The following is a 23,480-nucleotide window of genomic DNA, read 5'->3' as shown; positions in this document are numbered from 1 at the left end:
GTTCGATGAGATTAACTATTTGAGCTGGTCTGCAAACTATGCAATGAGCAACTTAAACAAAGCACTAAGTGCACTGCACTGCACAACTGAGTTTTTCCCACTGTATAGCGAGAGTTATTCAGAAGATTTACACTAGCATTTAAGGTGATGTATGAACCTTTAAATGCTAGAGTTTGGCAACGTAACTTAAGAGAGTCTTTCTTCGACGAGAGCTAAGTATAATCTGGCGCTTACAGTATACAAAGCTTGCCGCGTGAATACGCACACACACACACCTGCAGCGCGCCAAGTCGACTAAGCGCACACGCACAGAGCGTTGAGCCGACCGAGACTACAAGTGTACACAGTGTACACAAAAGCCGGGCCTACTGTCGGTCGCTCTCATTTCCAACATTCCGCCTGCCGTCAGTCAACGGCTGACAACAGCCGTAGACCGGCAGTGGCACCAACTTGTGAATTGGTCTCTTAAGAGCGCCCACTGAGGTCTTGAGAGTCACTACTCTAACCAGGCCATCCTTGCCTGGGTCGACGTCGACGACTCTGGCCAGCGGCCACTTTCCTGGTGGTAGAATCTCATGGATTTGAGGGTAACATACGGGACTGTAATTTTTTATAATTACTAGACTCACTGGCAGAGCTCGAATTGTAAGATCGACTACTGCTCCTGTTACTGCTGGATGTTGAAACTTTTAAACCTTTTTTACGCCTCCCTTTAAAATCCATATTATTTTTTACGGTATTTATTTCATAAGAATCTAAAGAGTTAAGTGATAAAGCGTCAGCAGTTAAATTCGAACGTCCGGGTTTGTACTTATAGGTGTAGTTGTACCCGCGGAGTTTAGCTTTCCATAGATTAAGGCAAGTCATGAGATTTTTTATTGATTTAATCCATGTCAAAGGTTCGTGGTTTCCGTAAACTGAAAACTCATGTCTGTATAAATAGTATTGAAAATGTTGTACAGCGGCTATTACTGCTAAACACTCTTTTTTAGTAGGGGGTAATTTGTTTCCCATTCATTAAGAGTGCGAAACATGTAGTCTACAGGATAGTCTTCTCCTTACTGTTCTTGAGTTTAAACAACATCGAAAGCTAAGTTGGATGAATCAATGGTTTGTCGAGATTGACACATGCAAGTTCCAGGGCCTTACATAGGACTATTTTTAATCTTTCAAAGCTCTCCTTCTGAGGCTTAGTCCAATCAAATTTTTGATTTTTTCGTAATAATAGGCTTTGCAATTTCAGCATAACCTTTAATAAATCGTCTATAATATCCTGTAAGTCCTAAAAATTTTTGTACTTTCGCACAATTTATTGAAGTTGGGAAATTTGAACTGCTTTGAGTTTCTTGGAATCAGATTTTACTCCATAACCTTCTATTCTATGTCCTAAATATGTTTCTTCAGGAGTTAATATTTCGCATTTATTAAGTTATAATTTCAAACCAGCATCTGATAGTTCATTAAGTAATTTTTTTACTTTTTTTTCATGTTCTTCTAAAGTTTTGTCTCATATTATAATATCATCTGAAAATATAAATAGTTATGTGCTTTGCAATTCTAATAATACAGAATCCACAAGTCTTTGGAACATAGCTGGTGCATTGCATAATCCAAATGGCATACCACTATACTTGTAACGTTTGTACGAAGTACTAAAAGCTGTTTCATGGCGATCTTCTAAAGATACATTAATTTAATGTAATGCATTAGCTAGGCCAAATACTGAAAAAAATTTTGACCCACTAATTTGCTGTAATATATCTGTAATATCAGACAATGGGTAAGCATCAAGCATAGTTTAAGGGTTTAATTTTTTGTAATCTATTACGAGGCGATGTCAAACGTTCTTTTTCAGTAGTAAAGTAATTTCTTCCACATTTGTTTAATGTGCAAGACATAAAGGCTACAGGATGATCTTCTTCTAATTCTTCTTGACTTAAAACAGCACCAAGAGCTAAGTTAAATAAATCAATGGTTTTCCGAGATTGATACATGGAAGAACCAGGGCCTCACATAAGGCTGATTTTAATCTTTCAAAGTTCTTTTTCTGAGTCCTAGTCCAATCGAATTTTTGATTTTTCCGTAATAATAGGGTTAAAGGCCTCGCAATTTCAGCATAATCTTTCATAAATCGTCAATAATATCCTGTGAGTCTTAAAAAATCTCGAATTTTTGCACAATTTGTTGGTATCGGGAAATTTTTAACTTCTTCAAGTTTCTTGGGATAAGGCTTACTCCATAACCACCTACTTAATGTCCTAAATATGCTTCTCCAGAGGTAAGAATTTCGCATTTATCTAGCTGTAATTTGAAGCTAGCATTTGTATAATCTGCCTTGCATAATCTAAATGTCATACCTGTATAGTCGTAGTGTCCGTACGGAGTACCGAGAGCTGTTTTGTGGCGATAATCTGGAGAATTTGATGAAATCGCTTAGCTAGATCGAAAATTTAAAAAAATTTTGACCCACCAATTTGCTCTAATATCGTTGTAGTATAAAGCAATGGGTAAATATCAGGGATAGTTATTGTGTTTCAGTTTCATTACTCGGCGTCGTGGTGATAGGTTTTACTAAGCAATATGTATGGAGTGGTGTACGCTGAGCTGGCCTTGACTTATTGTTAGAGTTTATGTCTTATGTCATATGATAGTAGCGTATCTTATACGTCTTTTTATCTCACGTCCTTGTAAGGATCTTTTTCATACAGTGTCTATTTTATTTTTCCTCGATATTTAATTTATTCATTAAAGTAAGAATTTCGTGTGAATCAATAAGAATTATTAGATCTTGGAATGTTTCATATAATTAAGTAATTAAAATGTTTTTGAATTAAGAAAATTAATTTAATTAACAACTAAGTTATGTCTTATCCAATAATTTAATAAATTCAGAAGAGCCAGAAATACTTAATTTTACAAATAGTATGAATAACAAAGTTTTAGATTCGCATTTACAATGTTATACAATTTATAGTTTCGTTAACTTAACTTATCTCCATGAGCGTTGGTAAGCCGTTTCTTGCGCGAACGCAGTCATAAGATCTTACAAGGATGACGGCAACGATGTTACTAATCCTACACAAGAGCACTCGTGGCGATGACAATAATAAGGCTTCTGCTTTTAACGTTGGAACCTCAGTCGACGGTCCCTTCTTTCTTGTTCCTCCTTGATTTACTTTTTAGGTGAGTTTACAGTGGCTTGATTTGCTTGAACATTTCTTACACAGCTTAGTCACCGAACTAGGTCTTACATTAGCTTGAAATGCACGCTTTTAACACGTAGCTTAATCACCGAACTAAGTCTTACATCCGCTTAAAAGACGCAACAGAACTTACTCTCCAATCTCTATACTTACTTTGGAGCACTTGATGAAAAAGCCGAATATTGTTATGTGCACAGAACTTTTACACTCTTGCGTATAAGGAGGACGCGTCAAGTTCGGGATCTGAACGACCAATCAGAGCTTAACCTAATTACCCTTGGCTGACACGAGTACAGTCGTGGTACAATAATTTCACAGTAATTGATAGTTAAAACTACTTATCTTTCAGATTTTACATTAAGTACAAGTTGCTGTCGAAATTGTGTATGATATTTCTTGTGTAAATTCACAGTAAAGAATGTTGAAATTGTCGATTCATCATATTATCTGGTGTACGGATGCCAAATGATTTTGTAAGATGAGCGTTGTATAAGATTATTTGAGGTTGCACTCATAGTTCGAGTTTTGCGACAATAGCTTGTTTCAAGAGAAGTAAGTTATATGTCACGCGATTGCAAAATCAGGTATACCGCTCGATGGCTCGAGATCGCTGAGCTTTTGTGTGTCCGTAAACTGTAAATTTTTGAATGTATGAATAGTGTTGAAAATGTTGTACAACAGCTATTACTATCAAACATCATTTTCTAGCAGTAAAGTAATTTCTTTCGCATTTATTAAGATCGGAAGACATATAGGATACAGGATGATCTTTTTCTGACTCTTCTTAACTTGAAACAGCATCAAAAGCTTAATTGGATAAATCAATAGTTTGTCGAGATGGACACATGCAACTACCAGGGCCTCACACAGGGCTGATTTTAATCTTTCAAAGCTCTCTTTCTGAGTCTTAGTCCAATTAAATTTTTTCTTTTTCCGTAATAGTAAGGTTAAAGGCCCTACAATTTCAGCATAATCTTTCATGAATCGTCAATAATATCCTGAGAGTCTTAGAAAATCTCGAATTTTTGCACAATTTGTTGGTATCAGAAAATTTTAAACTGCTTCAAGTTTCTTGGAATAAGGCTTATTCCATAAACACCTACTTAATGTCCTAAATATGCCTTTCCAGAGATTAGAATTACGCATTTATCTAGCTGTAATTTGAAACTAGCATCTGTTACTTTATTTAATTGTTTTTATACTTTTGTTTTGTATTTTTTAACAGTTTTAACACAAAGCATAATGTCATCTAAAAATACAAACTGTCATGTGCCTTGTAATCCCTATAATACAGAATCCATGAGTCCTTAAAATGTAGCTGGTAAATTGCATGATCTAAATGTCATATCTGTACGAAGAACCGAGAGCTGTTTTGTGGCGATAATCTGGAGATACTTCAATTTGATGAAATCCGTTAGCTAGATCGATAACTAAAAAAAATTTTGACCCACCAACTTGCTCTTATATCGCTGTAATATAAGGCAATGGGTAAATATCAGGGATGATTATAGCGTTTCATTTTCTGTAATCTATTACGGGTCGATGTCTCTTTTCTAAGTTGGGTCATAGCTTCTTAGGGAAAATCTACAGCAGACTATTGTATGGTAGGCTAAAAGAATACCTAACGCTTCCTTCTTGTGATTATTTATTAATCTGATCTTAAACTTCCTTTTGTAAAGCAGGGGAATATCCATATTGTTAGTAAAAACAGGCTTATCGTCAGTTGTCTGTATATTATGTTGTACAAATGATGTACGTAGAGCAGCACCACCTTTGATATAAAATAGATGTAAATGCTTTTTTACTTTTTGGCAAAGTTGTTTATAACTTGTCTTATTATGATGATGCCAGCGAAATTTTTTCATAATATATTATATTGTTTACTCTATTGTTATGTTGATGTAAAATCCTTTATCATCTACTAAATATTGATTATCTATAAACACAGAGCTTCGTTTTTAAATAATAAAAAGCAAAAGCTCAGCGATCTCGAGCCATCGAGCGGTAAACCTGATTTTGCAATCGCGTGACATATAACTTACTTCTCTTGAAACAAGCTATTGTCGCAAAACTCGAACTATGAGTGCAACCTCAAATAATCTTATACAACGCTCATCTTACAAAATCATTTGGCATCCGTACACCAGATAATATGATGAATCGACAATTTCAACATTCTTTACTGTGAATTTACACAAGAAATATCATACACAATTTCGACAGCAACTTGTACTTAATGTAAAATCTGAAAGATAAGTAGTTTTAACTATCAATTACTGTGAAATTATTGTACCACGACTGTACTCGTGTCAGCCAAGGGTAATTAGGTTAAGCTCTGATTGGTCGTTCAGATCCCGAACTTGACGCGTCCTCCTTAAACGCAAGAGTGTTAAAGTTCTGTGCACATAACAATATTCGGCTTTTTCATCAAGTGCTCCAAAGTAAGTATAGAGATTGGAGAGTAAGTTCTGTTGCGTCTTTTAAGCGGATGTAAGACTTAGTTCGGTGATTAAACTACGTGTTAAAAGCGTGCATTTCAAGCTAATGTAAGACCTAGTTCGGTGACTAAGCTGTGTAAGAAATGTTCAAGCAAATCAAGCCACTGTAAACTCACCTAAAAAGTAAATCAAGGAGGAACAAGAAAGAAGGGACCGTCGACTGAGGTTCCAACGTTAAAAGCAGAAGCCTTATTATTGTCATCGCCACGAGTGCTCTTGTGTAGGATTAGTAACATCGTTGCCGTCATCCTTGTAAGATCTTATGACTGCGTTCGCGCAAGAAACGGCTTACCAACGCTCATGGAGATAAGTTAAGTTAACGAAACTATAAATTGTATAACATTGTAAATGCGAATCTAAAACTTTGTTATTCATACTATTTGTAAAATTAAGTATTTCTGGCTCTTCTGAATTTATTAAATTATTGGATAAGACATAACTTAGTTGTTAATTAAATTAATTTTCTTAATTCAAAAACATTTTAATTACTTAATTATATGAAACATTCCAAGATCTAATAATTCTTATTGATTCACACGAAATTCTTACTTTAATGAATAAATTAAATATCGAGGAAAAATAAAATAGACACTGTATGAAAAAGATCCTTACAAGGACGTGAGATAAAAAGACGTATAAGATACGCTACTATCATATGACATAAGACATAAACTCTAACAATAAGTCAAGGCCAGCTCAGCGTACACCACTCCATACATATTGCTTAGTAAAACCTATCACCACGACGCCGAGTCAACGATTTCAAAGAAACGCATACTGGAAGTAAAACTAAATGCAAGGACCGGATATTAGCAAGGTACCGGATGTAGCTACAAGGGTGCAGTTACTTGAACCATACCATACGGTAAGGAAAACCGAAAAATCACTTGAATTTCTTGGATTATCATGTAATGTAGCCTCAAATAATTAAGCTTATCTGATATTAACTAATAATTTATATTCAAGGCCAACATGATATCTAACGTACCAAGAACGTTTGCCAGTGATTTACAAGTACCTATAGAAGTTGAAAAAATATTATTCATTAATACTCACGCTACCATGTACCATAAGAATTAACATATGTACCTTGCTCAGCAGTTACACCCTACAGCAAGACAAATTTTATCAGTTCACCAACTAAAGAGACAAGAAAATTTTGCATATTTTTCGCCTAATCGAAACAATATACGAGTTGACTATAACGATCCCAACATGTACAATCGCTATAATATATCTTATTATCATAACCCTAATGACACAAAAATTTTCCTGACCACCTTTAATTCGGACGGAAAAATAGTATTACACCCAGCTCTTCAATATCAAATAACGACTTAAATGATCTATCAGTACAATTGTTGCAAAAATTGAATAAAACGCAATCTTACCAGCCTTTGAACGATTCGTGGAAAAATCATCGGAATTTTGGCCCCACACAAGCTACGGAACACCAAAACCAATCATTAGCCTATTTCAATAGCCCCTTTCACACAAGCTTACTGCAGTGTGTATTTGGTAACTCGTCTACTTCTACAAAGGAAAATTACATCTATCAGATACCACATAAATCGCTAAATGACACAAGTTTTCGCTTAAGGTCAAACTCGTTCAATAGTCAGCAAAATTTTAGATCCAGTTCTCCTAAACCAGCCCATTCTTTCAACGGGAATGGTGCTAGTCGCCCAAACGCAGTGGCAAGCAAAGACCTGAATCAGCGTCTACTGACGAACCAATTTGTGCAATCACCCGATTGTCCGTCGCAAGAAACATTGGCAAGGACCGACAGTAAGACTTCAAACTTAAAAATCAAATGAAAGTGAAAACACTTCTATCATAGTTACGGAACTGGACGTCAATGCTATTTAAATATTTCGTAGTAGAAACAGTAACGTTAAACATATTTTTTTTTAAATCACGTTTTTCACGTCTTAGCACAAGAAGCACCCCTTAGTGAGAAAGGAGTATTAGGAAATTTATTTCTAGCCGAAGAACGGGCCAGGCTTTGTTATAACACCAGAGCCTTGATACTAAAAAAAGCCCTATAAGTCCCATTCCATTTATAGGAAGAATTGTAACAATAAGCGACGAAAAACGTGAACTTTAATTGCTTGATACAACGACAGAATAAATTAGTAATAATAATAATTTTAACGAAATTATAGATAATATCAGCAAAAATGGAGAATATTCGGAATCTCTTCCAACTTCTCAGCATTTTAAACCTACAGGAGTAACCTATGGTCAAAATCATGTATACAAAATACCAGCCAGAATAAGAGTTCTCGTAGATTCCTGTAACACAAACTGACAACCACGGGCAATTATACTTGCGCTTGGTGAAAACTACTCGTGGTATATTCATAGGCAAAGTAGCAGTAACATACGATAAAGGCCACTTTTCCAAGAGGGCTGTAAACACGAGAAAAAAGCCAGTAGAAATCGTGATCCCTCCGCAATATCTCGTACCTTTTGATCTAGATGATTTAGAAAAATTTTTTGACTCAGATTTTAGTGATGATGTTCACAACATAACAATAAAGGATTCAACTAAATTTATTACGGAGAAACTTTGCTGGCATCATCATGATAAGACAAGCTATAAAAAACTTCACCAATTAGTAAAAGAGTATTTATATCCATTTTACATTAGAAGTGATGCTGCTCCACGTACGTCATATGTACAACATAATATACCAACAACTGACGACAAACTTGCTTTACCTAAACAATATAGATACCCTTCTGCTCTACACAGGGAAGTTAAAGATCAATAAATTTTCACTAGAAGGAATAATTAGCTATTCTTCTAGCCCGTACAATAGTTCGCTGTGGATTGTCCCCTAAAAGACCAAACTAAGAAAAGAGATATTGACCTGTAATAAATTACAGAAACTGAAACACAATAACTATCCCTGATATTTACCCATTGCTTTATACTACAACGATATTAGAGCAAATTGGTGGGTCAAAATTTTTTTAAATTTTCGATCTAGCTAACGGATTTCATCAAATTCTCCAGATTATCGCCACAAAACAGCTCTCGGTACTCCGTACGGACACTACGACTATACAGGTATGACATTTAGATTATGCAAGGCAGATTATACAAATGCTAGCTTCAAATTACAGCTAGATAAATGCGAAATTCTTACCTCTGGAGAAGCATATTTAGGACATTAAGTAGGTGGTTATGGAGTAAGCCTTATCCCAAGAAACTTGAAGAAGTTAAAAATTTCCCGATACCAACAAATTGTGCAAAAATTCGAGATTTTTTAAGACTCACAGGATATTATTGACGATTTATGAAAGATTATGCTGAAATTGCGAGGCCTTTAACCCTATTATTACGGAAAAATCAAAAATTCGATTGGACTAGGACTCAGAAAAAGAACTTTGAAAGATTAAAATCAGCCTTATGTGAGGCCCTGGTTCTTCCATGTATCAATCTCGGAAAACCATTGATTTATTTAACTTAGCTCTTGGTGCTGTTTTAAGTCAAGAAGAATTAGAAGAAGATCATCCTGTAGCCTTTATGTCTTGCACATTAAACAAATGTGGAAGAAATTACTTTACTACTGAAAAAGAACGTTTGACATCGCCTCGTAATAGATTACAAAAAATTAAACCCTTAAACTATGCTTGATGCTTACCCATTGTCTGATATTACAGATATATTACAGCAAATTAGTGGGTCAAAATTTTTTTCAGTATTTGGCCTAGCTAATGCATTACATTAAATTAATGTATCTTTAGAAGATCGCCATGAAACAGCTTTTAGTACTTCGTACAAACGTTACAAGTATAGTGGTATGCCATTTGGATTATGCAATGCACCAGCTATGTTCCAAAGACTTGTGGATTCTGTATTATTAGAATTGCAAAGCACATAACTATTTATATTTTCAGATGATATTATAATATGAGACAAAACTTTAGAAGAACATGAAAAAAAAGTAAAAAAATTACTTAATGAACTATCAGATGCTGGTTTGAAATTATAACTTAATAAATGCGAAATATTAACTCCTGAAGAAACATATTTAGGACATAGAATAGAAGGTTATGGAGTAAAATCTGATTCCAAGAAACTCAAAGCAGTTCAAATTTCCCAACTTCAATAAATTGTGCGAAAGTACAAAAATTTTTAGGACTTACAGGATATTATAGACGATTTATTAAAGGTTATGCTGAAATTGCAAAGCCTATTATTACGAAAAAATCAAAAATTTGATTGGACTAAGCCTCAGAAGGAGAGCTTTGAAAGATTAAAAATAGTCCTATGTAAGGCCCTGGAACTTGCATGTGTCAATCTCGACAAACCATTGATTCATCCAACTTAGCTTTCGATGTTGTTTAAACTCAAGAACAGTAAGGAGAAGACTATCCTGTAGACTACATGTTTCGCACTCTTAATGAATGGGAAACAAATTACCCCCTACTAAAAAAGAGTGTTTAGCAGTAATAGCCGCTGTACAACATTTTCAATACTATTTATACAGACATGAGTTTTCAGTTTACGGAAACCACGAACCTTTGACATGGATTAAATCAATAAAAAATCTCATGACTTGCCTTAATCTATGGAAAGCTAAACTCCGCGGGTACAACTACACCTATAAGTACAAACCCGGACGTTCGAATTTAACTGCTGACGCTTTATCACTTAACTCTTTAGATTCTTATGAAATAAATACCGTAAAAAATAATATGGATTTTAAAGGGAGGCGTAAAAAAGGTTTAAAAGTTTCAACATCCAGCAGTAACAGGAGCAGTAGTCGATCTTACAATTCGAGCTCTGCCAGTGAGTCTAGTAATTATAAAAAATTACAGTCCCGTATGTTACCCTCAAATCCATGAGATTCTACCACCAGGAAAGTGGCCGCTGGCCAGAGTCGTCGACGTCGACCCAGGCAAGGATGGCCTGGTTAGAGTAGTGACTCTCAAGACCTCAGTGGGCGCTCTTAAGAGACCAATTCACAAGTTGGTGCCACTGCCGGTCTACGGCTGTTGTCAGCCGTTGACTGACGGCAGGCGGAATGTTGGAAATGAGAGCGACCGACAGTAGGCCCGGCTTTTGTGTACACTGTGTACACTTGTAGTCTCGGTCGGCTCAACGCTCTGTGCGTGTGCGCTTAGTCGACTTGGCGCGCTGCAGGTGTGTGTGTGTGCGTATTCACGCGGCAAGCTTTGTATACTGTAAGCGCCAGATTATACTTAGCTCTCGTCGAAGAAAGACTCTCTTAAGTTACGTTGCCAAACTCTAGCATTTAAAGGTTCATACATCACCTTAAATGCTAGTGTAAATCTTCTGAATAACTCTCGCTATACAGTGGGAAAAACTCAGTTGTGCAGTGCAGTGCACTTAGTGCTTTGTTTAAGTTGCTCATTGCATAGTTTGCAGACCAGCTCAAATAGTTAATCTCATCGAACTACCAGTGATTATCAACAGCAAGACTCAGTGAAACTCTTGTGTATTTTCACAGACAGTAATTGTGCATTTTTTAAAGACAGTGGTTTATAGTTATTCAATATTTCAATCAGTTATCTTCTATCAGTGCTTTAAGTTTCACATTTATTTCGAGTAACTTTCAAAATTTCTTGCGAGCTCAAGGCCAGTGCGTGTTTACATATCGTGTTATTCAACTTGACTCTTTTCTTTCTACATTCTTTACCTTTATATATTTCAATATTTCGTTGCTTTAAGAATATAGACAGTATTTATTTTCTCCGGTATAAATTTGACCTTTACAATTTTTGTGTATATTAACTGTGTTTTCTTAGCCTGTGAGTGACATTAAAAGTTGTTATTTTTATGCTGTTTAATTTTATTGTTTTTTATTGTGTTTTCCCAATCACCCTATTCGAGCCTAGTGTATGCTAACGCATACGCCTCGTACATTTTTGGTCCTTCGAGCCGGATAAGGGTGATTGGGGAGTGATCCAGTGGCAGTGCGCAATGGAGAGGGCCGATGCAGCAGCCGCGGCTGCGAGTGACGATGTTGCTGTGACTACTATCATCGATGGCCAGTGGGTTTCTGTGACTGACGGCTTGCCGGGGCGCGGCACACGCTCGACGGGAAATGTGATTCCGGCCGGGTTCCTCGCGAAAATCGAGTCACAGAGAGCGCGCATAATTGGCCTGAGCCAGTGTGGCAAAGCTGCTGAGGAGGCGACTGTGGAGTGCAGTCACGCTGAGGCCATGCAGCTCAGAGAGGACTGCGTCGCGCTCCATGAAGAGTTCAAACGTGAGCATGCTCTCATTGAAAATGCGTGCCCGGCGGTAATGCTCAGAAATGAGTATTTCAGTCAGAGTGCGTCGGGAGCCGCGCAGCAGGCATACTCGAGGTCAATGAGATTCATGACCCGGCTGCTCGCTGCGCATCCGGATCCACAGGCAAACTCATCAGCGGCATCAACTACTGTCAGTCACACTCAACGAGGCAAGCTCCCGGAGATTAAGCTTCCGCAATTCTCTAGCAACTACACAGAATGGGTGAGTTTCCGAGATCTTTTCTCAAGTATTATGGAAAACGAGAGGCTCACCGATTTGGAGCGCCTTTACTACCTGTGAGCATCGCTCTCGGGCCAGCCATCAAAGCTCATCGAGGGACTCCCTCTCACTGCTGAATCCTTCAAGATCGCTTGGGATGCTCTGCTCGAGAGATATGAAAATAAGCGGTTTGTGCTCGCACAGCTGCTGCAGGCCAAGAGACGCATTCCACCGATGCGTGTTGGCAGCGTTGGGTCGTTAATGGATTTGGCAACGGAGAGTCGAATACTCCGCAGGCTTATTTCTGGCCTTGGCTCTGCTCAAGAGGTGCTGGATGCCTTGTTCGTGGATGAGCTGCTTCGAGCGTTGGATCGACCCACCAAAGAGGCGTGGGAAACATTGACACCTGCAAGAGCCGACTTCCCGGCGTGCGAAGCCTTGGAGGAGTTTTTGATCGAGCGGGCCCAAGCCTTGGAGATGGTTGATGCTCAGTCAACCAAGAGACAAGATAACTCATCTATATCTAGTAAGATTCAATCCAAACCGAGCAAAGCTCAGCACGCTCATACAGGTCAAACTCATACGCTCGGCAACACTCAACCGGGCAGCAACGCTCAGCAGAATCGGGTTAGGAGTTCGGCTCGGTCGTAGGATGATAGACCGGCTTCTCCAGTGTTCCCGTGCACGTACTGCAACCAGCAACATTTTATTGCTCGCTGTCCGGCATTCGCGGCCCTCTTCATTGACCAACGATACCAGTTCGTGGATGAAAAGCCTTTGTGCTTCAACTGTTTGGGCCGCCATGCTGCTGCTAAGTGTATGAACACGAAGAGGTGCCAAACCTGTGGTGAGGCTCACCATACCATGATTCACGGCGCTCGGTTGTTGCAACCGATCAGCAGGTTGGCGTCTCAGCCGACTCAACATCAAGAATAGGAAATCAGCGCAGTCATTAGACACATTCATCGTCGAAACTCCACATCTAGTAATACTCATCCCAGAGTTAACATCAAGTCAAACTCAACAAGGATCACATCGTCCAAACAAACATCTAGTCACTCATCTATCTTGTTGCCAACAGCAGTAGCCCAGGTACGTGCTCCAGCTGCACATCATCATCTCAGGCTTCTGATCGACCAAGGTTCAGAATTATCATATATTTCGGAAGATGCTGTGAAGCGTCTGCAGCTGACGCGCACGAAGTCCAACATCTGTATCCTGGGCATTGGAGGCAACGTAGTCAGTAAAGCACTTGGTAAAGTAGAACTCAGAATGTTTTCATTATATTCTGACTCCAGCGTCGATGTGGTGCTCCACGTCTTGCCTAGAGTAACAGCTCCACTACCATCTTTTCAATGTAAGACAAGATAGTGGCTGCATACGGAGTTTCTAGAGTTAGCTGACCACCATTTCTATGTTTCACGAGACATAGACTTGCTACTTGGCACTGACTACTATTCAGCTATAATCACCTCAGATCTGCTCAGAGGTTCTTTATCAGAACCTATCGCTCAACGTACACTGTTTGGTTGGATTTTATCGGGTTGCGTTAACCAGCCTGTTATAAAGATTACTCGTCACACTCACCATATCGTTTCAAAAATAGAAGATAAACTTCAGGAATTACCCATCAACTTCTGGATTCAAGAAAAGGTCCCTTCAAAGTCAAGCTCACAGCTTACACCAGAGGAACAGGAGTGTGAGGAACACTTTGTGCGAACTCACTCTCGGGATAGCACCGGAAGATACGTGGTGAAGCTTCCTCTGAAGCAATCTCCATCTCTGCTGGGCAACTCAGTCAACCGTGCTCGTAAATGCTTCGATCGCACGGTGGCCAGGCTCAAAACAGATGACAAGTACGACAAGCACTACACAGATTTCATGAATGAATATTTGAGTCTTGGCCATATGCGACCGGTGCTTGCAGATGAGCTCAACATCAAGCCTCATTTTTATCTGCCTCATCACGGCGTATTGAAGGAAGATGGAGACAACGCCAAAATCAGGGTGGTTTTCAATGGATCAGCCCTCACTTTCTCTGGACATTCACTCAACAGCATAACTCACACGGGACCTAATCTACTGCCCAACATAACAGATATACTCTTCTGGTTACGCACATTCAAATGGACTTTCTCTGCGGACATCTCCAAGATGTATCGTCAGATCAAGGTTCATTCAGACGATTGGGATCTTCAGCGAATCATCTGGCATAGCCAAACTCACGAGGAAGCTCACTTCCAGCTCACCACAGTGACCTACGGGACGAGGCCTGCTCCATTTCTGGCCACACGCTCACTGCTGCAGCTGGTGAAGGATGAAGGGCACCGTTACCCCCAGGCGGCCCGGATTCTCACTGGCGGCAGATATGTGGACGACATTTTTGGTGGAGCGGAGACTCCAGATGAGTTGAACGAGCAGGCCCTCCAACTCAAGGAGCTGTGCATGGCGGGCGGATTGCCCCTGGCTAAGTGGCACTCAAACTCGCCAGGATTCAGTTACTCAAACTCCAGTGAAGAATCAGCACTCTCTCTCGATGACTGCGATGCTAAGGTACTTGAAATGGTTTGGAAACCACTTTCAGACAATCTCACCTTTCAGTGCACACTCAAGTCTCTCAGTCAAACTCCAACGAAGAGAACAATTCTTTCAGAAATATCTCAAATCTTCGATCCTCTTGGAATAGTTTTTCCAGTGATTGTTGCAGCTAAACTCATCATTCAGGAATTGTGGCTACTCAAAATTACATGGGATACACCTATACCAGATGCTCTCGCTCAGAGGTGGCTACAAATACGAGATGATCTAGCCAAACTCTCCAGAGTGACGGTTCCTAGATGGCTTGAAGCCCATCCTTCTTCTGCAGTGGAACTTCATGGCTTTGCTGATGCGTCTCAGGATGCTATGGGTGCTATAATTTACCTGGTGATAAAGTCAGACTCAGCCACGTCAGGCTCATTCGTCTGCTCCAAAAACAAATGATACGTAAGTACGTGATCAACCATCAACGGAAGATTTCGCGTTTTGAAGATGTCTTTCTACATACGGACTTTCAAGAACGATTAGGTAAACACTTGTCCAGTGTAAAGTTGTAACGGAAACTGTAACAGTGAAAATAATGTTTAATAGTTAGCAAAAAGCTTTTCAAGCATGTAAAACATCAATGACAATAAGCATGCAGGACCTTCTCTCATTTTATTTCGATGAAATATTAAGGATCCCGCAGAAATTTTGCATAATACATTAACGCCATAAGGACAATCCATGAAATTTAAAGCATTCACGCCTAAGATAAATGTTCCGATTGTGAGACAAGGTTAAGCAAACTCATAAGTGAAATAAGCTATTCGAAGCTGAAAAATACATATAACCAAAAGATTTTTCGTATTATAATGTAAAATTATGTGTTTTAGCAATAAAAAATTTATGTTAGTGTATAAATACGATTACAATAATAATTTAATTTGAAATAATCGAGAAAAATATAAGGTCCCAATTAATGGCACATCAAAAAACAGCATGGCCCAGTTGTCCCACTCAGTCAGTCCCGGTTTATCGGACATACAAAAACTGTTACATTGAACCTACCGTGATAAAAAAAAAATATTTGGTAGCTCGTAAAAATTAATAATAAGTATAATAATATAAAAAAGTTCACCCCACAAAATCATAATTTTGTAAAATAACAAAATAAGCTCAAATGAAGATAAAAATAGAAATTTAAAAAAATTGTCGGAAATAATAATAATTGCTATTCATATTTTAACTAAATGTATTCATTAATTCACTTTCTAATTTAAATAAATTAATAGTATTATGCAAGATAATAAACTTTAAATTTTTACAAACAACGAAATATTAAGACAACAAAATCTATTAATCTTATTATATCTACTATTCTTGTTTAATTTGTTTTTGAATAATTGGGACGTTGTCTCGCAATCGGGACATTTACCTTACTGCGTGACACTACCAATTAGAACTGCAATCAAGAAATAAAGTAAACAACAACTTTCTAATGGCTTCAATCAACATGCCCAGCAACCAATGCGTTGCAATTCACTGCAGATAACAGACATGTATTGACCTTATCATACTCCAGTTATAGATAGGGATGTAAAGCACGAACATCATACTATCGAACTCAGCAAAAATTGTGACCATTAAGCTGCCATTTCCAAATTGCAAACCATTCTACAATGATAACTGTAGCACAAAATCACCTACAATAAATTCAAGACGGAAGACTTACAACAGCACAACTACAAAAATAATAATGCATTTTATTAATTGTATTGATTGTTAAGCGCGTGGTGGCTCAGTTGGCTAGGTCGTGGATTGGCACGCGGGAGACCGTGGTTCGATTCCCGGCCAGTGCGACTTTCGAGCAAGTACCTCTGTGATTGTTCACATGTGCTTTTTCACCACGCAATGCTCCTCGAGGAGGGTTTAGGCGACCTCCTCGCAGCATAATTGCCTAATTTCCCCCTACCCCCCTCCCAGTAATGGGGAGGCCTCCCCATCCCTCTTCTCTTCCTTTTCCAAAGTGCTAAGTGCCCTGTGTAGTGCCCTTTATAGGAGCCGGACGTAAAGCACTATAATATAAAAAAAAAAAAAATTGTATTGATTAACATATAAACATAATTTTTATGTCATATTCTTACAATTTTATTTATAATATGATGAATATGTTTGTGTTTAAAGTACTTGACATAAGTTCAACTGCATTCGCTTTTATAATTGCCGAGGGAAGCAATCAGCTAAGAGGGGGGGCGTGTATCATCCCATGTCATATACTAAATATTAATTACTCCATAACGCAGAGTTTTTTTTTTAAATAATAAAAAGCAAGATCTCGGCGCTCTTGAAACATCGCGCATTACACCTGCTTCTGTAATCGCGTGACATGTTAGTTACTTCTTTTGAAACAAGCTACCGTCGCAAAACTTTAACTACGCGTGCAATTTCAAACAATCTTATAAAGCGCTTATCTTACAATATGAATTCGCACTAGTCCATCCAAGGATGTGAATAATAAATAATTTCAACATTTTTTACTGCGTTTGTCTACAAAAAATATCGTACACAATTTGTACTTAATGCAAGATCCAAGAGATCAGCAGTTTTAACCATCAGTTATTGTGTAATTATTGCACCACGACTCCACCCGTGTCAATCGATAGTAATTAGATTGAGCTCCGATTAGTCGTTTAGATCCCTAACCTGACGTCTTCTTCCTAAATGCAACAATATAAAAACTCTTTGCATTTAATAATATTCAGCTTTTCTCTTTTATCAAGTGCTTTAAAGTAACTATGAAGGTTGAACAAGTAGAATATTCAATGTTTTAATTTCAAGGGCTGATTGATAAACATAAACTTTTTGTCAAAAAATGTATGTTCATCGATTGGCCATTTTCAATGTGAAAAAAAACATACCTATAACAGTTAATGGTATGCATTTAGATAAGCAATTAACAAAAGTACTATGACCAAATTTTGTCTACTTCACACTCATCCGAATTACAGTTTTGGAAGCTATCCATTATTTTTGTGCACACCGATATACAAGACTTGACAAAATTTTTATTCTAACTCTTGAATGAATGTATTTTAAAAAGAAACTTGTGTGAAGTAAAAAAAACGTGCTTACTTTTTTTTAGCTTTCCTGCAATAACGTCCCATTGCTTTTCTTTCAGCCCTGAATTTAAATATTGGGGATGAGACTTGTCCCACAGAGTTGGTCTTGCTTTTACTTCTTGAATATGCTGCTCTTCTGTCAATTGATCCATTCGATTAACTCCATGTACCCTAATACACGGTGTAACGATCAGAGAGGACAGGAAGAAAATACGGCTACATCACTGAAAAACGCACATTCACACTGATTTTATAATACAATAACATTGAATTAACAAAAAAAATTTTAATCACATTCACATTAATATTTTTTAAGCTTGTATTCGCATGTGAATTTATATAAACCTGCGTACATTGTGTGCCATAAATACTGTCCATGTACTTCTCTAAGAGCCTCGAGCTTTAAAGTATTTTTCTGTTCTGTTTGTGTTCAACTAGAAATTAGCAACTACGCATATACAAACGTTAAATACTCGGGTTTCCGCGTTAATAGACCTAGACTAATATTTAATAATAACTCATAACTGACCAGATCGTGTCTTAACGATGAGTTTGGTGTTGAAAAAAGAATTCCCGGTGCGAAAAAGCTTATAGCCCGAAGCACGTGTGCCGATAAGCAGGGCCGTGACTCGCTTTTCTTTTCGCCTGGCTCTAAACAGTTTTGTAGCTGCTGTAGCCACTTTAGGTTGCACAGAGGGACAGCCGGGTAGGGGAGTCGGAAGAAGTGGTAGTGCAGGGAGAGGCACCGTGTACAGCGGTAACGTGTGGCAGCACACAGCTTTATGCGTGTTAACGTGCCATCGGGAGGGGTAACGCGGGTGAATGCGGGAGAACGCTGGTAAACGCGGGATAACGTAGGTTAACGTGGGTAAACGCGGGTAAGACACTGTTACCCGAGACAACGAGTTGTGAGAGCCAGACTCGTCAGTCAAAAATATAATAGGAAAAGGGAACGAACTCCCACATGTAAGATGGTGCACCCAGCGCTACACAAGTTTTCGGAGACATGGGCGTCGTATTTCAGGGCAAACTCGTCATGCATGGAGCTGAATCAGGCAATTAAGGTGTTACTACAGCTATTTAAGGAGTGATACCAGATCACGGGGTGGCATACTTGTTTTTAATAATGTATGTTTGACATACACGCCAACAGCGTTTAAGAGTGAGAAAAAGGTCTGTGCTGGTAAACTTTTCAATCGCTGCTACTGTTTACATAAAATTTGTCGTCATATCGCTAGATGAATTGGTCTAAGGCATGTCAAAAGTCACTAGTCACTGGCTTACGCTGGCAGATACTGTATGGAAGCACTGCCGTAGGTGGCATTAGTATTGCTGGCACTTACTAGAGATTATTTAAGACTACTTTAGCTAGAACCATTGTATCGAGCATTTCCTTTGAATGCTATCTACTATAAAAGCATCTTGAGGCCGACAGTAGGACTTCTTGCGGACAAATGAGAGAATGTGCAATTTATGTCTCCGTCGTCAAGTTGATGCGTGAAATAGCTTGTTATTAAAGGTGTTGCGTAGTGGCCGAGTGTTCTCGGGACCGAGTTGGGTAGTCGTAACCTCGGTGCTGAGCGTTCTCTGGATCGCATGCGTGGAATCTCGAATGTATGTAGGTGTGTAGGTATAGGTGTATGAGTACAAGAGTGCGTGTTTAAATCTGTGAATTGGGAGTTTGCGCCGGAGGTAGCGTAAATTCACTAGGAGTGTTTGTCTTATGTAAATAAATAAAAAAGTCAATCTAAAAGTGTAATCTGTGATAAGTGCATTAATTCGTACGTGTCTCAAATGTGTGTAACCTACTCATTTTCCTCGAGAAACATCCGTATTCCAACGTACAGTTGGTAGTAGGGCCTTCTCTAAGTAAAGAGTTTGCATAGAGATAGCAGAGATGAGCCTCAGCGGTGTCGATGAGTATATCGGGTGAAATGGCTTTGACGTGGTGACTTTCAGATAGTACGATGAGGTTGAAAGTATTTTAGTGCGTAGCATCGGGACGGATTTTTGTTGGCGTTAAAATGTCGGCAGCACTGAAATAATATAACGTTATACAATAGCGTTAGTTCTTAGAATACTATAACAAACGATTTTCTCTACCAAAATAACACAAAGAAAAATATTGTTACATGCATTTCACCTGAAGATTCTTACTCACCAGAAATTTTATAAAAGTCCAAATTATTTTCTACTTTTTTACTATACATTGATATTTTTTAAAAACGTATTGAAAACGAAAAACAGAGAAGTTATTAAAATAAAAGCTTATAAGCCATAAATGACTATAAGTACAAGAAATTCATCTTCTTTACCTTTTATTTTATACAGAGAACATTTTTTGTAGTCTCAGCGTTTTTCGTGACTATCAACAAATAGAATTAAAAATCTAATAGCCCAGTCATAATAAAAAGTTAAGGAAAGAAAATCTAAAAATCAGAGTTGCGAAAAAAATAACAGACCTTTAACGCAAGAAAAATGTAGTAAAGTAGTCTATCTTTTTGATAGAAAGATAAGCAGATTTGCGTATTTTTGAAAAAAAACTAATTTACTTTATATTCACACGCTTATACCACATTATTCAAATTTTTTACTCTATTTATTGTTGAACTAGGTTCTTACGATTTGTACATGGTATAAGTTTTTTGTTCATTTTTTCACTTCCTCTTATGAAATGAGAATTTTATTTAAAAGTACTTCAAAAGTTTAAAATACCCAAGTATTTTTTAAAACGTCCTCATTGATTTCAGAGAGTAACATCACATGATCCGAAACATTTATTTTCTGTCTGCCAATTTAAGTAAATAAAATTTGTTTTGATGCTCCAAAACTCAAAAGGTAAAATCTAATGCTAAAGAAATAAGTACTGTTACGTACGGACTTCTATAAGTAAACGGCAGAACTTGTTAAACCAACCGTCGCGTCAGCCCACAGGTCTTGTTTGCTTTTACTTACAGTATACTTTTCTTTTAAATTGTTGGCTCGGTGTTATGGTATTGAGTTTTACTAAATGGTATGTGTGCAGTAGTGAAAGAGTGTCATACGCAAACTGGCGTTGACCCACTGTTTGAACTTGTATCTTATCCATTGCAATAGTAGTGTTACGTACGATATTCAGGGCATATCATATTGACCTCCATTGACAACAGCGAGGCGATCTCAGCAAGAGACCATCGACAGGAAGGGGACGAGGCTATATAAGGCCCAGCGAGCCTCTAATCACGGCTCTCTAGCCGGGCTCTCTAGTCGGGACTCTAGTCGCGGCTCTCGCGGGATTCGGCAGCCGGGCAGTCAGGCGAGTTCAAGGGGGTCAGGCGAACAAAGGAGATCGGACAGATGAAGCACACGCGCTAGTATGCCTTTAATTTCGGTATCTTTAATAAAGCTCTTGATATTACAATTGTTGGTCATTCTCACGACACTCCTCCTTACCGATAATATCCCCATGTAACAGTTTCCCAATTCCCACCAGCAGATCAAAGATTTAAAATTATCAGAGAATACCACGAGGCGGCAATAGGTGGACATAGGGGAATGAATAAGACGTAAAACAGGATCGCCAAAGACTACTATTGGAGAAACATGCGCCCAGATGTGAGACAAGTCATCCTGGGATGTACATCATGCCAGACGAAAAAACTCGTCCGAATTAAAACAAAACAAGCAATGCTCATCAGCGACACATCGAGTAGACCGTCCGAAAAAATTTTTATAGACTTCTACGGGCCCATCAGTAAACCCTCAGCAAATCAATAAGCACATATTTTATCTATACAAAACTGGTTAACAAAAATTTATAGTTCTCGCACCTGTGAAGAGAGCAACAGCTGAAAAAACGGTAAGAGTGATAACAGATAAGTTTATAGCATACTTTGGACCGCCAGAACATTTATTGTCGTACTGATGCACACACTTTATGGAATACATCAAAGCATATGTAAAACAAAATGATCACTGGGACAAACATCTACCTATGTGCATGCATTCATATAATACCACGGACCATCAGAGTACAGGATACTCACCGCACGAATTAGTTTTCGGACAAAGAGCTAAATCACCATCTAGTATCAAACTGCCACCTAAGGGCCAAACTTCGGATAAATATTTCAAAGAGTTAGTTAAGACCGTGACAGAAATGAGAGCTATCGTAGCAATGAACCAAGTTCAGGCGAAATACCGATCAAAGTATTACTATGACTGCTAACTGAATACAAGATATTTCTTAGAGGGAGAAATGATTTATGTGCTGAAAGAGCCATCAAAGGGTAAATATGATTTGCAATACGAGGGCCCATATGAAATAACAGGCATTGATTACATCAATAAAAATGTAAAACTACAGAGAGGTGACGAAATAAGAATATCCCACGTAGACAAAATTAAAAAAACATGTATGGTAAAGGCACCGCCAGAGAATGCGAACAGGGCAAGGGACACGAAGAGATAGACTTAAACATTCGACTTCGCTTAAAATTTTCGCGTCCCCCAGACGCAGCGCGAAAATATAACAGAAAGGAGGGATCAATTGTATTTACGAAAAATTTTCACGGCTTCTAGACGCACGCGAAAATACAAGTAAAAGATAGGGAAGGAGATGCAGGGATTGGGTCAGTAAACTATACAGGCAATGATAAGAGCAATATAATTGGGAAAAAAGAGCATATATAATAACTATAATTATAACATCACGGGGCATCCATATGTCAAATTACGCCAGTAAACAAAAGTGAGGCGTATGGCACTACCTCAATTAGTAAATTTGTTAACGACAAAAGGTGCTTAGGATGATGAGTGAAGGGAAAAATTTTTTTTAATTGCGCAGGTGAAAAGAATTTTTTTTACATATAACAAATACGCATATTATAGCGAATCAATGACTGCTGAACAAAGGACACGTTGAATATAAATAAATATAGGAACAAAAAACATGTACAATGTAAACGAAGAAAAAAGATAACAGACTATAGTGCGTGTCATGTTAAAATCGATATATAAGTTATCTGAAACAAAAGAAAAGTATATAACAGAACGGCGTGAAAAAAAAAAACGGAGGGGCAGCGCAATAAAAATCGAAAGCCATCAGTTCTGGAATTTTTATTTTATTTTTTAACTGATTAACAAAAGGAAGCAATTACTATTGCTCTTCTCTCTTTTACATAAAGGGGATCTTTCACCTTAATCACGGGCTTTCATTCCCGCTCCCAATCCCGCTCTCAGCCCCGTCCCCGCTCCCAAGCTCCCAAGCACAGCAAGGGCACCCTGCACCCCTTCCATTGGCAGAGCGGGGCCAGGATCAGACACCGCTAGCTGAGGTGCAACGACACCGTGACAGTGTAGGCAGGACGCAGTTACCGCCGCCTCGTTGACAACGGGAAAGTGTCCAACTTTAACCAGCTAAACCAACGGAAAAAAACAACAAAAATAATCAACAAAGGAAATAAACGCGAGCCGACAGATAGTGATAGTGCATGGTACTCACTCTTATGCAAGGCTGCCTTTCTAACGGGAAGCCTGCTGGATCCTCGGCCGTCAAATCGACCACCAGGGCGAGGAAGGAGCCGTAGCACGTGCACCCCAGGACGACGGTGTACGATGTCCTCGACTCCAGGACATCGCAGCGGGTTCGTACCACCCGACCTGAGGA

General features: G+C 38.4%; 1 protein-coding gene across 1 annotated transcript; it reads left to right on the top strand.

The window, feature by feature from the left end:
• The first annotated feature begins 11,660 nt into the window (after positions 1-11,660).
• Positions 11,661-22,040, top strand: LOC149375305 (uncharacterized). The gene is made up of 7 exons (XM_089589297.1): positions 11,661-12,197; positions 12,294-12,821; positions 12,894-13,096; positions 13,181-13,551; positions 13,672-15,102; positions 20,983-21,128; positions 21,843-22,040. The coding sequence occupies exons 1-7, from the start codon at positions 11,661-11,663 to the stop codon at positions 22,038-22,040; spliced, it is 3,414 nt and encodes a 1,137-aa protein (XP_089445423.1).
• The last annotated feature ends 1,440 nt before the right edge of the window (positions 22,041-23,480 follow it).

This window comes from Copidosoma floridanum, unplaced genomic scaffold, assembly GCF_036245765.1.
Source record: "Copidosoma floridanum isolate Cflo_tuat_1 unplaced genomic scaffold, Cflo_Japanese_pri ptg000008l, whole genome shotgun sequence".
NCBI lineage: Eukaryota > Metazoa > Arthropoda > Insecta > Hymenoptera > Encyrtidae > Copidosoma > Copidosoma floridanum.
Note: the sequence above shows the minus strand (reverse complement) of the source record. Positions and strands in the feature narration are given on the sequence as shown.

Excerpts from the sequence above, each read along its gene's own strand:
- LOC149375305 (XM_089589297.1), top strand. The coding sequence starts at position 11,661 with ATGGAGAGGGCCGATGCAGCAGCCGCGGCTGCGAGTGACGATGTTGCT. Across the intron at positions 15,103-20,982 it reads TGCGTCTCAGGATGCTATGG|CGAGGCGATCTCAGCAAGAG; the intron begins GTGCTATAATTT and ends CATTGACAACAG. Across the intron at positions 21,129-21,842 it reads TTCGGCAGCCGGGCAGTCAG|AGTACAGGATACTCACCGCA; the intron begins GCGAGTTCAAGG and ends ACGGACCATCAG.